This window comes from Schistocerca nitens, chromosome 9 (assembly GCF_023898315.1).
Source record: "Schistocerca nitens isolate TAMUIC-IGC-003100 chromosome 9, iqSchNite1.1, whole genome shotgun sequence".
Taxonomy (NCBI): Eukaryota; Metazoa; Arthropoda; class Insecta; order Orthoptera; family Acrididae; genus Schistocerca; species Schistocerca nitens.
In genome coordinates, this window is record NC_064622.1 from 403158536 (window position 1) to 403175222 (window position 16687).

At 43.4% G+C, this 16687-nt stretch overlaps 1 protein-coding gene across 1 annotated transcript in view; it reads right to left on the minus strand.

The window, feature by feature from the left end:
• The window catches only part of LOC126204276 (uncharacterized), a 681498-nt gene extending 665868 nt beyond the window's left edge, over positions 1–15630 (minus strand). The window contains exon 1 of the mRNA XM_049938664.1: positions 14951–15630. Coding sequence (XP_049794621.1) covers positions 14951–15139 — 189 coding nt within the window. The 5' untranslated portion in view covers positions 15140–15630. The remainder of the gene's footprint in view (positions 1–14950) is intronic.
• Between the last annotated feature and the right edge of the window lie 1057 nt (positions 15631–16687).

Sequence of the window (16687 nt, forward strand, 5' to 3'; positions counted from 1 at the left end):
TTTCACTGCTTCTGTTACAGAAGAAATGTTACAGCTTGTGTTTGGAGACATGATTAGACGAATTGAATTGTGTATTCAACAACAGGGGGGACACTTTCAACATTTAATGTGAAAATTTATAAGTAAAAATGAATATTCAATAAATTAATAACTTGTATTTCACCGAGTTTCATTTCGGTATATTCACTGCGGTATACGGTACTGCGGAGAGACTTTTTGAACACCCCGTTTCGCCTGATTTCCATGACGTGTTTGAAATTCCCTGATTTCCCTGATCTCCAGAACATGTGGCAACCCTGACTTTATATAGCAGATGTAGAAGTATGAAACCCTATAGAAGGTGCTAGCAGTCAGTGTACTGCCCGTGAGGCCGCGTCTGCAGCGCCATCTGCTTCCTGTAACGGCTGCCGACGAATGTCAACACACAATAACCCAGTTCCAAACATCGCTATCTGTTTTAAACCCGTAAACATGTCGAGTTTTGTGCCTACGAACTACGATTTGCGGACAGCATTGGTTTTCTGTTATCATTTGAAGAAAACTGCTGCAGAATGACATCGCATGCTTGTCGAAGCTTACGGCGAACATGCTCTTGGGAAGACACAGTGTTTGGAGTGGTTCAAAAAATTCAAAAGTGGTGATTTTCACGTGAGAAACGACGATCGCGGGAACCCACCGAAAAAGTTCGAAGACAACGAATTGCAGGCCTTTTTGGATGAAGATGATACTCAAACTCAATAGGAACTCCGGGACAATTGATTAGTGGTGCAGAAAGCCACTTCTCTTCGGTTGAAAGCTATGGGAAAGGCGCAGAAAGTGAGAAAATGCATTCCGTATGAACTGAATGAAAGACAGCAAGCATATCGAAAGACCAATTGTGAAATGTTGCTCACCAAATATTTTGAGATTCATAAGCGTCGTAAATCATGGGTGAATGCAGGCAAGCCGTCGAGATCCACAGCAAGACCAAATCGCTTTGGAAAGAAGACAATGCTCTGTGTCTGGTGGAACCAGAAGGGAGTCATCTATTATAAGCTGCTAAAACCTGGTAAAACCGTTAATACTGATCGCAACCAACAGCAAATGATCGATTTCAGTGGAGCATTACGTGAAAAACGACCGTAATACGGAAAAAGGCAACACAAAGTTCTTATGTCCTCCTTGCTCTGACCGTCAATTACCATGTTGCGCTATTTCCTCAAGACGACGATAAATTGCTTCAAGCATCGCTTTGTCGGAGCACTGTCGTTCTCGAAGTCCCTTCCGATAGAAAGATTGACAGCCACGGCCGTTACCATCTGCTAATCCATACAGCATTTGTCAATTCTGTACACTGTGTGATCAAAAGTATCCGGACACCCCCAAAAATATACGTTTTTCATATTAGGTGCATTGTGCTGCTACCTACTGCCACACATTCCATATCAACGACCTCAATAGTCAGTAGACATAGTGAGAGAGCAGAATGGGGCGCACCGCGGTACTCACGGGCTTCTAACGTGGTACAGTGATTGGGTGTCACTTGCGTCATACGTCTGTACGCGAGATTTTCACACTTAAACATCCCTAGGTCCACTGTTTACGATGTGGTACTGAAGTGGAAACGTGGAGGGACACGTACAGCACAAAAGCGTACAGGTCGACGTCGTCTGTTGACTGACAGAGACCGCCGACAGTTGAAGAGGCTCGTAATGTGTAATAGGCAGACATCTATCCAGACCATCACACAGGAATTTCAGCCTGCATTAGGATCCACTGCAAGTACTATGACAGTTAGGCGGGAGGTGAGGAAGATTGGATTTCGTGGTCGAGCGGCTGCTCATAAGCCACAAATCACGCCGGTAAATGCCAAATGACGCCTCGCTTGGTGGAAGGAGCGTAAACATTGGACGATTGAACAGTGGGAAAACATTGGGTGGAGTGACGAATCACGGTACACAATGTGGTGATCCGATGGCGGGGTAAAGGTATGGCGAATGCCCGGTGAACATCATCTGCCAGCCTGTGTAGTGCCAACAGTAAAATTCGGAGGCGGTGGTGTTATGGTGTGGTCGTGTTTTTCAAAGTGGTTCAAATGGCTCTGAGCACTATCGGACTTACCGAGCGAGGTGGCGCAGTGGTTAGACACTGGACTCGCATTCGGGAGGACCACGGTTCAATCCCGCGTGCGGCCATCCTGATTTAGGTTTTCCGTGATTTCCCTAAATCACTCCAGGCAAATGCCTGGATGGTTCCTCTGAAAGGGCACGGCCGACTTCCTTCCCCATCCTTCCCTAATCCGATGAGACCGATGACCACGCTGTCTGGTCTCCTTCCCGAAAACAACCAACCAACCAACCACTATGGGACTTAACTTTTGAGGTCATCAGTCCCCTAGAACTTAGAACTATTTAAACCTAACTTACCTAAGGACATCACACACATCCATGCCCGAGGCAGGATTCGAAACTGCGACCGTAGCGGTCGCGCGGTTTCAGACTGTAGCGCCTAGAACCGCTTGGCCACTCCGGCCGGCGTGTTTTTCATGGAGGGGGCTTGCACCCCTTGTTGTTTTGCGTGGCACTATCACAGCACAGGCCTGCATTGATGTTTTAAGCACCTTCTTGCTTCCCACTGTTGAAGAGCAATTCGGGGATGGCGACTGTATCTTTCAACACGATCGAGCACCCGTTCGTAATAGACGGTCTGTGACGGAATGGTTACGCGACAATAACATCCCTGTAATGGACTGGCCTACACAGAGTCCTGTCCTGAATCCTATAGAACACTTTTGGAATGTTTTGAAACGCCGACTTCGTGCCAGGCCTCACCGACCGACATCGATACCTCTCCTCTGTGCAGCGCTCCGCGATAAATGAGCTGCCATTGCCCGATAAACCTTCCAGCACCTGATTGAACGTATGCCTGCGAGAATGGAAGCTGTCATAAAGTCTAAGAGTGGGCCAACACCATACTGAATTCCAGCATTGCCGATGGAAGTCGCCACGAAGTTGTAAGTCATTTTCAGCCAGGTGTCCGGATACTTTTGATCACATAGTGTATTTGAGTACACTGCTATTGCACTGAACCGGAAACCTAGTCTGCGATGAACACTAAAGAGCTGGTACTATATTCTTGCACAGTCCGTGACGAAAACTAAACAGCTAGAGCTACGTGCTTGATGCTAATCTTAGTCGGCGACAATATTATTGTTGCTGGCAGTGAGGGTGCTTCGGTCGGCTTATTGTGAATTTTTATGGTGATATTTCACGAGGACACACTCAAACACTTGATAGTACACGCACAACTGTCTTGAAATAATTCACAGTGCCATGCGTTTTCCTTATTCACCACTGTACTTACTTGTTCATCATTATTCAGTGACCGCGTGGTTCCTATAACGTCCACGGGAGGGCAAAAGCAATAATGATGTGGTGGCGTACTAAAGCAGTGGAATTACTCGCATGTCAATATTGCCTCAATTCATTTGGACCAAGAAACACTGGCCGTGAACCTAAGAATTACAGCTTACTGTACATTCTGACTGAAAATATTTTGAATACTTGCTGTAAGAAAATGTTTCGCGTAATTCAGGTATGTACTGTTTCTGTGAATTTCGCATGATTTATGTCATTATGAAGAGAAGGAGAAAAATGAGGTCTAAGGTGTTTTCGGGCCTCTATCCATGCAGCACATTTTATTCCTCCATGTGTGAGGAATGTTTGCTGAATGTTTGGCCAAACATTTTTGTTACCCCTTGTGTCTCGGGTTCCAAAAGGAAGTGTTATAGGCCCTCCAGTGTTCTTAATGTATATAATTTAGTGCACAACCACTAATCCCCACCAGAGTTTCCTTAAGGCAGTGGTTCCCAACATGGGTGTAATTACCCCCTGAAGGGTAAACCGAAATTTTCTGAAGGGTAAAAATAGGGTCCCATTGTGCTTCGGTCAGGAAACTAAATCGTTTACAAAATACCGGTATTGTTACTATTTTCACTATTTTGCAAGACTGTAATTCTAACTACATAAATTACGAATAATTACATTTTTTCAAATACTAGCATTAATGGGTGGCACAATGTGGTGGAGGTTACAGCTTGTGAAACGAATGTATGAACATCTCCCTCATCATGACAGCAAAATTGAGACATATATATGACATATACTTAAATATCTCATGTAAATGCCTTCTCAGAGTTGTAGGTAGTTCCAGCAACAGACAAGAAATGGCTTCATTATTCATTTCACAACAATAAATAAACTGACAGTGCAATGCAACAGAGATTACAATTATTATTATTATTATTAGTAGTAGTAGTAGTAGTTGTTGTTGTTGTTGTAGCAGTGTCAGACAAAAAGCATTGGCGAGTCCAGCAGTCAAGTGATTTATAAACAGTAAGTACAGTGCACATATTTTAACTTGGTTGATTTCAAATGGAGGTGCAGTGTGTGGGTGAAGAAAATGTCACTAGGTAGAAAAGTAGGTCATATGAAGCATGTTTTGGAACAAGTGTCTATCCTCAACGTGGTTTTCTTTTCTGAAAAAGAATTATTGGCAGCACTCGCGATGTGTTGAGCATTGCTTCATCACTGTACAGAAAGGACTGTTAGAAATAATCAGTACCATCTGTCTCGTCGACCCATATTGTCCGTTTAATAAAAGGCACAAAAAACTTAATTTTATTTATCTTTCAGCATTTTAAAAATAAAAGTCTTAAAAGGAAATTCACTTTCGTTCTAAAGTTTACAGACATGATAATGCTGATGATGATAGGAGCAGCAGGGTGGGCACTAGCTAATATCTAACTGCACTCAGGGTAATTCTGATGGTGGTTCCTTTCGGGGGAAATGGTCTCAGAAAAGTTGGGAACCACTGCCTTAAAGCATCAGACTCCCATTTATCAAACTGATTCAAATGTCTGATTATTTAACTCATTATGAAACGGTGGAGGAGTAAATCCTGTGTAATTTGCGCTCAGTTTTTAGTAGAAGCTAGTTTCACGCGAATCTTATTGTTTATGACGTCATATCTCATGAAATGTACGTCGTACAATGATACAGTTTTGCAGATACGTTCAGTGGTATATGTGGATATTATCTGCAAACTGTGTTGCGAATAGTATTAGTAACAAATATGTAATAAATTAAAACATTGTGCCTGCAGCTAAAGTTTTACGGCATGAAGAGCGAAAAGGTAGAAAACGGTAAACTCTTTTCCTTTCATATTTTGTGTGGCGTCTCCCCGAGAAAAAGTTTGAAATTATGTGTTAAGTTTGTTGGAAATAGCTAAGTGCTCTCGTTCTCAAACACTGAATGGGTATAGTCTGGGTAATTTTCGCGCCGTGATTTAGCGCTACCTCAACACATATGCACAGTTTCCAACTTTAACATGCATACCTTTAAAGTAAGGTTACACCTCTTTAAGAGAAGATTATGACAGCATTTGAAAATTTAAATTCGGTCAGTAATTATTTCCTAGAAGCCGCTGCATAGGCAATCTGCAACTAGAACCAGGTGATTATTTGAGCCGTTCACTAATGTAGGTCTGAGCACAGCCCTGTTATATTGTTTGCACATGATGTCGTCCAGTAAAGCCGTCAGAAAATCAAAATGAATGACAAAATGATTTAGATCAGATATCTGCATGGTGCATAAAGTGGCAGCTCGCCTTGAACAATGTAAAGTTTGATGTCCTCCACATGAGTACTAAAAAGAATTGCACTAAATTTCGGTTACACTATATCTCACAAATTAGTAGGTTGTCGATTCAACTAAATAGCTACAGATCACAATTACGAACGACTTAAATGGGAACCATCACGTAAGCACTTACGCAGGGACTGTCCAAGGCCAAAGAAAGCTGATGTCAGCACAACCTTCTGATAAGATAAGGGCTGCTTGGTGCCCCACTCCCTCCCTCCTGAAGAACCATCAGAGATTCATCACGTCAGCCAAGCGACTCACCCAGGCAGTTGTGTTATATGACATAAATACGGTGGGAGTCTGCTCTGGACCAACAACGATCACATATTCCCCTTTTTCTATCCCATATTCATCTTTTATAACTGGAACACTTATGTGGGAGAGGTTACTCAGGAGCTGGACAACAAAGGGAGAAAATATGTCTGTTTGTGAATACCAATTTTACGTGACACCAGCAGAGACCACAACCACACAGATTTGTAAGTACTATCATTTTTATTTACTTTTCCATATTTTCCCAAATTTTAGGTATCTTCCTCAATTCTTCTATTTTGTAACTGGAGGCACTCTGGAGTATAGGGAGAGACTGTGTCTTCTTGTTCATAACAGATTACGTCACTCTTGGTCTATCTCTTAATAACAATATTATGTGGCACAAGCAGGGTCCTCGTCTACGCAGAAATGTAAGTCTCTCAGTTTTACAGGTTTTTAAGTATTTTTACCAGGTTTTTCACAAATTTACGTATTTTCTCCAATAAAGTAAGACTCTTCCCAACGTCCCATCGACGTCATATTGTTCTCACGCAGCCAAAATGGAGAATTAGATATCACTGATACTGAGGCACACCTCCTCAAATCCATCTTTCAAATCTTGGACGCTCTGGAGCTGGGCAGCACAGGAATAGTCCGGGAGTCTGTTTGTTAATAAAATATTAGGTCACTTGAGGTCTGTTTGTTTAATATTTTGAGACATCAGCAGAGGCCTCACACAGGCAGATAAGTAAGTACTCTCAGTTCTACGTATTTTCCACAGTTTTGTGTATTGTACCCAATTACACGATTTACGCGTCAGCATAGCCTCGCATGACATGACATCATATCGCAGTGTCGCGTCGCGTCGCATCACACCGCGTCGCGTGGCATCGCTGCACATCATTTCGACATCACGATGCTCTCAGCATGGTCCCAATTTATGTATCATTGCTAAGCCATAGTCCCGTTACTAGTTTATGACGTCATAATATTAGAAATGAACAAGTTGGTAGAAATAATGACGTCATATCGACGCCGCCACAGATAATTCTATAAGCACTTTCAATTTTTAACCATATTGATAAGAAATAATAGATTATGTGACGTCATTGTATTATTCTGATGCTTCCAACCAAAGATAAAGAGATTCCAGCTGCAGCTGCGACAGCCCCAGCGAAAATTATATCGCTTGCAGATCACCCCTCAGACTCGAACGTGTGGGTGTGTAGCCGTGAATGCCTATGATACGCACACAGTGCCGAAAAAGTTGCGGTTTGTGCCTAACATTGCTGCTGTATCATTTTTCACTGAGAGATCCCTCAGTCGCTGTAATGACGGCAAACAGATCCCAAGACGTAGTGAATGACAGCGGTACGATATGGAAATATACGTGTAATAGCGAACGGGAGAACTTCAAACGTCTGCCTAACACTACACCAGACCATATCCCCAAGTATGGTAGAGAAATTTACAAAATTTATGTGTAACCACCTGCGACCTAGTAGCTGGCACAAATGACGTTCAATCGTCCAGGGAGAGGTCATCCAGCCACAGCAAAACATGTCGTAACTTGTTGATACTATTGCAGATAAATACTGTAAACAGTCTAAGTGCCAAGCACCACTCTCCCTTCTCGTTTCTCTACAATTGGTCTATGGAATACTAGACAAACCAGTCTTAACTCTTGCACACATACACGCTCACTAAAGAAAATATATGATCTCGTTTGTGAATAACCGCTGATAACAGTTCAATAGCCAAGTACACCTCTCCCTACTACCACCTTTCTTTCTGGACCAACCAGAAACATACTCCCCTCCGCCCATCGGTCATGCTTTTGAAACTACCGTGGGTGACTTCATTTTCTGCTAGGCAGCACTCCCTGACGGAATGAAGACTTGTAATAGAATAAACAGAGTATATGCGATATTACCATAAGCTACGTATATTAATCACGAGAGAATCCGAGTATGGTACGTAATTTCGACTGCTCCGCAGAGTTCCAAAGACACTCACCGGACAGGTAGCAGGCTGTTGTATTTTCCACAAAAACTTATCTGCATATTAATAGTGAGCAGGATCGGCACAACAGACACCCCTCCGCCCCCCCCCTCCCCCCTACCGATCACTCCGGCGAAACCATCGCTCTTGAGGACTGAGCGTCATTTGTGGCAGCTACTGGGCCGGATGTGATTACACATACATTGTTCACATTTCTGTACCACCCCTGTGGGAGATGGACCAGCGTAATGTTAGACATGTGGATCTCTACCGTTCGCGATCTGGTGGCCACGATCGTTCAAGGAGTTCCATACCTTATTGGCACTACCCGGCGAATGCAGCTGGGAGAGCGGTTTGTATTTGCAAGTCTTCGATATTTCCACCTACGACTTGGAATCTCTTTGCCGTTATTACTGCGAACGCGAGATCTCTCGGTCATCAATGTTAATCACGAACCGCAACTTTCTCAACAATTGCTGGGGCACTGTGTCCGCGATCATTGGCGTTCGCGGCCACACACCCACACCTCGGAATAAGAGAGGGATGATCTATCCTCGAGCAGGCGAGATGATTTTCGCAGGGTTGTTGCAGATATTGCTCGCCTCGCTGTAGAGGAGCGTTTTTGTAGCGCTGTGCTACACGTGAAGTGTGGTTGAAGGCATCAGAATGACGTTACACAACTTAGTGATGTAGCGTGGTGTTCCTTACACAATAACTTTGGCTTCCAGAATTATCTTTGACGACACTATTTCTATAAACGTGTTCGTTTATAACACTATAATATCACACACAAGCACTGGAGCTATGGCTTATTAGTTATACTCAGTTATACGAGGTGCGACAATAAAGTAATGAGACTGATTTTCTTTGCAAGATGTGGCAGCCCTGCAGGCTTGCGTAGGTACAATATCTTTGACCTAGATCTATAAGCTACTTCTAGTCCAAGTGGCACATCGATGCAACTGCTCAGTCGTGAGTTGTGCTGTAATAAGTTAACACATGTTTGTGTCTCTCGTTACGGAAATGGAACCGCATAATATTGCGCAATGGTATGCCATTTCTTTTTGCGTCAAATTGGGTGAAAACGCGACGACAGCTTACGCTAAGCTTCAGAAGGCTTTTGGAGAGGAGGTTATGTCGAGCTCAAGATTTTCGTTGGTATAAAATGTTTAGTGAAGGCAGAACGAATGTTTAAGACGAAGAGACTGCAGTGGACGACCATCAATCTCACGGACGGATGTCAACTTGGCCAGGGCGCATGAACTCGTACGATTTGATCAAAGAATATCTGTGAAAATGATTGCAGAAGAACTGAACATCAATCGAGAAACGGTTCGTTTAATAATAACTGAAGATCTTGGTATGACAAAGATTTGTGCAAAAATGGCCCCCAAAAATCTCACACCACAACAGCGAGAAACACGGAAAAATGTGGTGCCCGATCTGTTAGAGCAAACGGAAATCAATCCATAATTGTTGAGTCGTGTTATCACTGGCGACGAAAGTTGTTTTTTTCAGTACGATCCAGAGACAAAACGCCAAAGTTTGCAATGGTGCTCAAAGGGATCACCCAGACCAAAAACAGCTCGCATGTCAAAGTCAAAAGTGAAATGCATGCTTGTGTGCTTCTTTGATTCCAAGGGAATTGTTCATAAAGAGTGGGTGCCTCCTGGATAAACAGTCGGCACCATCAACATTTAGCCATACTGTAAATCCGAAAAAGCAAGTCGCAATTTTTGACATTACGTGAAAGAAGTGCGATGATTTTCCTGACAGGTGGCATGGTTAAATATTTTCAGTGATCTTATTAAAATCCCACAAGCCAAAATCACAGAGAACTTTGGCTTGGAGTGGACTTTATTACGGAAGATGGCTTGGTTCAAATGGCTCTGAGCACTATGCGACTTAACTTCTGAGGTCATCAGTCGCCTCGAACTTAGAACTAATTAAACCTAACTAACCTAAGGACATCACACACGTCCATGTCCGAGGCAGGATTCGAACCTGCGACCGTAGCGGTCGCTCGGTTCCAGACTGTAGCGCCTAGAACCGCACGGCCACTCCGGCCGGCTTTATTACGGAAGACATTTATTACTATAAATTATGGAATAATACAATTATTTTCGCATTAGCATTTCATACGAAAAAAATTTTCCTGGCAACAGTTTATGAAGCAAAGATATAGCACAATCGCATTCCAGCTTCGAGTAGGATTTCATTGTTATAGCTAAATAAAAGTAATCATGATCTCCTACGATGTGCAATATTTAGGCGTTTGAAATAAAATTTATATATACGCTTAGAAGCACCACTGTGGCTAATATTTTGGACATCATCCATTCAACGAATGCGTCATTTTCCGCATCAAAAGCTCAAGTCGCTTAACTCCAAGCATCGGCGCCAGGGTGGCAGCGGTAAAATTCAGGAGCGGGCCTAATGTGCGAGATAGCGCTCCTCATCCCCTGTAAGATCTTCTCTGTCCTCCAAACTGTTGCGATATCGTGTAATTCCTAACTGGGCCTAACGTAGACGTGATTGGCTTCTTATGCCGTCCGCAAGATACATTGTGTCCCATATAAAACCGGTACGCCTTACGTACCGGTTAATCATCTCTAGTCGAATTGCTTGTGAAGTGGCAACACTGTCTCGAAAGTTAGCTTCACTGCATTGTATCGGAAAGTTGAGTGCTGCTGTGTGTGTTCTTGAGTCAGTTGTGAGAAGATCGTATTGTCCAGATGTTACAGAAATGAAACAGTGTGTATTACAACAGGTAACTGATACTGTGGACTGTTACATAAAGACAGGTTCCATCAAGGAATGCAAAGAAATGTTTTAAGCGAAGTATACTGATAGGACACTCCCCACGACCAGCACTATTCAAGATCTATACAAGAAATGGAGGGCTGTCTGATTCGTTCAGAATGTGCAGATTTTTAAGTGAGCGACAGGGGACAGAAATAGCATGGACATTACACGAACACGCAAGATCGTAAAGAGGTTATCGCAGCAGGTTCGTGTATGTCGTATATCGTGTCATCGTGTACTAAAAAATATGAAATTGAAAGCCTATCGTAGAGTGTGGTACAAGAGTTGAAATTAGAGGGTCAGGCAAAAAAAAAAAAGAGTTCGTTATTGTGTGATGTCCTTAGGTTAGTTAGGTTTAAGTAGTTCTAAGTTCTAGGGGACTGATGACCATAGATGTTAAGTCCCATAGTGCTCAGAGCCATTTGAACCATTTGAAGTTCGTTATTGTTACTGGCTATTATCATCCGTTGCTAATGGTTACTTAGCCCCCTCGCTTTACGTCATGTCGGATGAGGCTTTGTTTCATTTCTCAGGTTGTGTGAACACACAGAATTGCTGATACTGGTCGCAGGACAACCCACATTTTCTGCGTCAAGAATCTCTCCGCTCGGAGAAGACAGGTATCTGGGGTGTGTTGTCCGACATGTGCATTATTGGCCCCATATTTTTCAATTGCACCTTGAGTAGTGTCAGATATCTAGAGCTCTTTGACGCTTTCTATTCCCTGTTAACAGACAAAGAGAAGCTATATGCAGTGTTCCAACAAGATGGAGCAACCGCTCACACGTCCAACCAAAGTATGGCGCACGTCAACAACGTGTTCCCTGAAGACAGACTTGTCGATAAAGGCCTCTGGCCCCAAGGTCACAGCACTTAACATCGTGTGATTTTTATTTATGGGGCACACTAAAAAGCAAAGTGTATGCTGACAACTCTCACACAACAGACGATCTTAAACGGAACATTACTAGAGAAATTAACAATATGACGCCTGCAGGATTACAAGGTGTTGTTGGTGACATCACAAGAAGTCAGCGATGCCTTGATGCCCATGGACACCACTTCTAGCATCTCTTACAAACAGGTAACTAATGTCTTTTAACATTACTATTATCTATTCATTTTTAGTTAGTTAATTGTTGTTGAATGTGAACCGGAGACCTAGAAACGACGGAGAGGTTCCATCCCTGCTGCAGCCGTAGTGGTCCACAACCCCACGACAACTACCACAGTCCACTTCACCCCTCCGCCGCCCCACACCGAGCCCAGGGTTATTGTGCGGTTCGGCCCCCGGTGGACCTCCCCAGGACACGTCTCACGCCAGACGATTGTAACTCCTATGTTTACGTGGTAGAGTCATGGTTGTGTACGTGTACATGGAGAACTTGTTTGTGCAGCAATCGCCGACATAGTGTAGCTGAGGCGGAATAAGGGGAACCAGCCCGCATACGCCGAGGCAGATGGAAAACCGCCTAAAAACCATCCACAGACTGGCCGGCTCACTGGACCTCGACACAAGTCCGCAGGACGGATTCGTACCGGACCAGGCGCTCCTTCCCGCTCCGGAAAGCCATGCATGCGTTAGACCGTTCGGCCTATCGGGCGGGCCTAGTTCATTGTTACTTGAATCTCGGGCGTGAGGCGTGCTGGTTTTATGTGCGAAACCCTGTATTACGAGTATATCCGACAGGCACATTTGCCAAGAATCTCAGGACATGGCTTATGCTGGGCTAAGCGGCGTCTCACATAAAAGTGTGGGTGCCCGGACCTCGTACGCTAACATAGGGGGGTTTGGGATGGGCGCGACCGCTACGGTCGCAGATTCGAATCCTGCCTCGGGCATGGATGTGTGTGATGTCCTTAGGTTAGTTAGGTTTAAGGGGACTTATGACCACAGATGTTGAGTCCCATAGTGCTCAGAGCCATTTGGGATGGGGAGACAGGATCAACCATGCTACTGGCGACTCATTTATCTGGTACGCCGGCGAATCCCCACATTCTGCGCTCCAGGAACGCTTTACCTCCCGCGGCTGACCGAGAGCCGCATCAGCACTCACAAGGAACCGCTTGAATGCGAAGTCGCAAGTTCAGCCTCTAGTAAGGCTTATATGAAAGTGCTGTGTTATGACAAGAAAAATATTAGCTTGTAATTACTCACCATGTGTATCAGGAGGGCGACAGAAAATGAGTGTCCGCCCGGTGCAGAGATAAACCTTCTACAAGATTTATGTATTACACTTCACAAAATGGACACTGTCGACATTCAAGCAATGTTCAAAACAAACCATTAACTTGCATCAGAAAACTGAATGAAAATTGGTGCGCCACAGTGACAGCAAAGGTTCGCACTATCAAGATCGAAGCCTAACCGTGCAAGATGTTCAACTGATTTGTACTATCGTGAAATAAGAGAGAGAGTGCTACGGACATGATAAGTTTAATGGTTGACACCCCAACCATTAAAATCAGTGCGTATTTCGTTGCGGCAGGATCTTCTCGTGAAATTTCTCCTCCTCTTGGCGCCCATCTACATAGGGCGACATCATCGTCATGATAAAATAAGAGAAATCTGAGCTCGCACAGAAAGATTTAAGTGTTCGTTTTTACAGTGTTCGAGAGTGGAGCGGTAGAGGAATAGATCGAAGGCGGTTCGATGAACCCTCTGCCACGCGTTTAATTCTGAACTGCAGAGTAATCACGTAGACGCAGACCACCTGCATCCATTGATGCTTGATGTCTTTCCCGACGGCGATGGCGTCTTGCAGCAGCTTAACGGTCTGTGCCGCAATGCCAGAATCATGCTACAATGGTTTGACGAGCATGTCTTGACTACCAAATTCGTCTGACAACGGACCCGATGGAACACGTCTGGGACGCAAATCAAGCACTAGCTCCATGGCCACAAACCAACGGGCGTAATTTACAGGAATTGTGTTACCTCTACGCAGTTATCATTGTGTACTCTACTATCTGCAACAGACTGTTTCGATGTTGTGTTCAGATTTCCCTCATAAGCGCATCTAGGCATGAAATTCGGGAGTTACACATGGGGTGTCTTCAAATGGGATAACCATTCCCGTGATTTTTCGTCGTTCGGTTTATAATCATGCAATGCATTAGTATGTAAATTCACAGGTTACAATTTAGTACACAATTATATCAGAAGCTTTCTGAAATTCAGGGAACACATTATTCTCATGACTGGTGTACGTATGGTCTTCCTGATATCATGAATGAAAGAGTGGCGTAGGCTTTACACTATTAGTATTCAGAACATTTTGAATAATTTAAATGATAACATCAGCGGAGCAGATGGCCGAGCGGGTTAAAGCACCGCTTACAGGATACGGGAGGCGAGCATACGGATCAAATCCACCTCTGGTTTGACAAGAATTGATGAGCCGGCCAGCTTGCATGGAGTGTTTAGGCGGTTCCTTGTGTACAGCAAGGTGAACACCGGGCTGGTACCACCAGTTACAAAACGGGAAAAGGCAGAGGCAGAAGAAGAAGACGAAGAACACGAGCGGAGCATCCAACACGCAGAAATTAAGCAAAAGTCATAACGGAAGCGAGCTGTTACACTTTATCAGTTTTTATTAGCTCAGATGTAATTTATTCCTAAAGATTTCCACCCGAGAGAAAAACGGTTAGCTAAAAACGAAATAGACGACTGATTATAAGTGGACGGTTTGACTGTATTAAGATAAGGCCCTTATGTGCGACAGACCCATAAAAAGGCACATTCTGATATAGCGTAACAATAATCAAAACAAAAACGAGCATCTAGTACATGTTTGTCGTATAAGAAAGTGTGTCATTTCGACCATCGCAAATTACGAGAAGAAGCGTGAATGGAAATTGTGTTTTTTGTACCAATTTTATTGAAATACTGACTGCACCAGGCTAACAATATCTCAGTGCATTGCGAATCAAATGTTTCAGCTACGAGCAGAATTAAACACTTGTCGAAATTATTATTTTTTTTTAATTCTTCACAGCCATGTTACGGCGAGTGCACAGTAAGAAAAACAGAAAGAGCCACATGTTAAGATTAGTTTGACCACTGACTGCGATTTTACGTATCTTAAATCTTTAGATAATTAGCAGAAATGAAAAACTAATAACTATTTCAATCTTCAGAGTGAATAGGAAACTGTCTATGTCAAATCGAGCACTGGTCAGTATGAAATGCACATGTCTGTGATACTTACCTCCAGTTCGTTGTCGGCTTCAAGATGACGGAACGTAAAGGCACCGAGGATACAGTAGGTAACAACCATAGACACGAGGAGCACATGTGAAAACAAACATGTGCAGACTTTCCAGGTGTAGTACAGAATAGTACTACACCGGCTGGGACCTTCTTCTTCTATTTCCTCGATCATTTGCTGGCGCTGCATAGTACACGAAATACTACGTTGATGCACAACCCATTCAAGTCACAGTAACCAACATTTATTTATTTAAATCAGCTTTGCAACACCGCAAAAAAGAACACTAAAAACACGTAAGCTACGCAATTATAAGTCCGTTGTGTCAAGCAAGTGTGTGTCACTTGGGTACATAGACAGGTAAAAGATCCCTTTTCATCAGGTCCCTATTGTATGGGAAGTATTACTAACGCTGTACGTATCATTGTCATCTCGTGCCAGGCTCACTCGGTCTTTTTAGTTTCTTTGGCATAGCTGTCAGAAACGTGTTAGTCAGTTTTCGACCACGAGAAACAGTCATACTTCCCACACGCTTTCACCGTTGTTATAATGAAGGTAAAAAAACATTGACATCTGTCCGTTGGTGCTGCTAGGTAAGCTTAACATTTAACACTTGTGAAAGATGTGCAGAATGATTATAAAGTATTTGTTGCTGCAACTAGCAGCCCGCGCTCGCCAATAAAGAGCATTCGTTGCTCCTCTGGCTCTCCCTAGGCAACTAAAGAGGAGGCTCACGAACTTCGTCTTTACCCCTACTATATGTATTTTTAACTGCGCGCCTTTTTTTTAACGTATGCCACACCATCTGTTTTTAAGAAGCAATGTGTTGTTTTTTTCTCAGTCACAGTTTCAATGATTTCTACAAAAGGGTTTAGCAATATACTTCAACAAGTTCCCTGTTTGCTGCTACCTTGTCAGTTTTTTGACAGCAGCAAAGTTTGCATCCAAGCTGCCATCATGAACTTTGGTGAAGCAGCCAGAGATACCAAAGATTGTATTTTACGCACCAGTTCATTCGGCGGCCACACCACATCAAGTCTGTTAAATATCGCTATAGTTAGTCTGAGAAGTACTTCCTTCGGGTAGACAAAATAAAGTGACTCCCCTTAAAAGTACTAATGTGGCGCTACTATTGGAATTTCTGCAGTGCCTAAAAGCATACCGTCGTTTTGTTACATTCAGTTTATCATACTATCTCTGGATCACTGTATAAGCAACATCCTTGTCCATGTTGCAGACAGGCGTCTAAAGCTAGCGAAATGAGGGATGCTCAACTACCGGACTTACCGATAGATGGCTCTACCAGCTGATTACTGTCGTCTGTATTGACCGCCATATTCGAATTTGGCAAGAAGTTTCTCTCGGTCTGTACGGTGTATAAGGAATTAAGTATTATCGAAATGGTGATTTCTTGTTCCGCTTTCAATTGTACGAAGCGATTGAGTAAGGAAAGTGACTTACCATTTCACAGGTAATAGGACTACCGATACAATACGATAAAAATACAGACTTAGTGCGTTTGCTAATGCGATGTTTTTGAACAGGTTTCTCCTAAAGCACCCGGAGCTGCTAAAGAAGTGTATTACTTCCGTGAAGCGGAAAGTTTTTAATCCTACGTCTTGCAGTTCTCTTTGCGGAAACCATTTGCGACAAGATGATTACGTAGTGAGCCCTAGAACGTGGAAGAAACATCTCAAACCCGAAGCAGTGCCATCAGTTTTTGACTTTCCGGCTCAT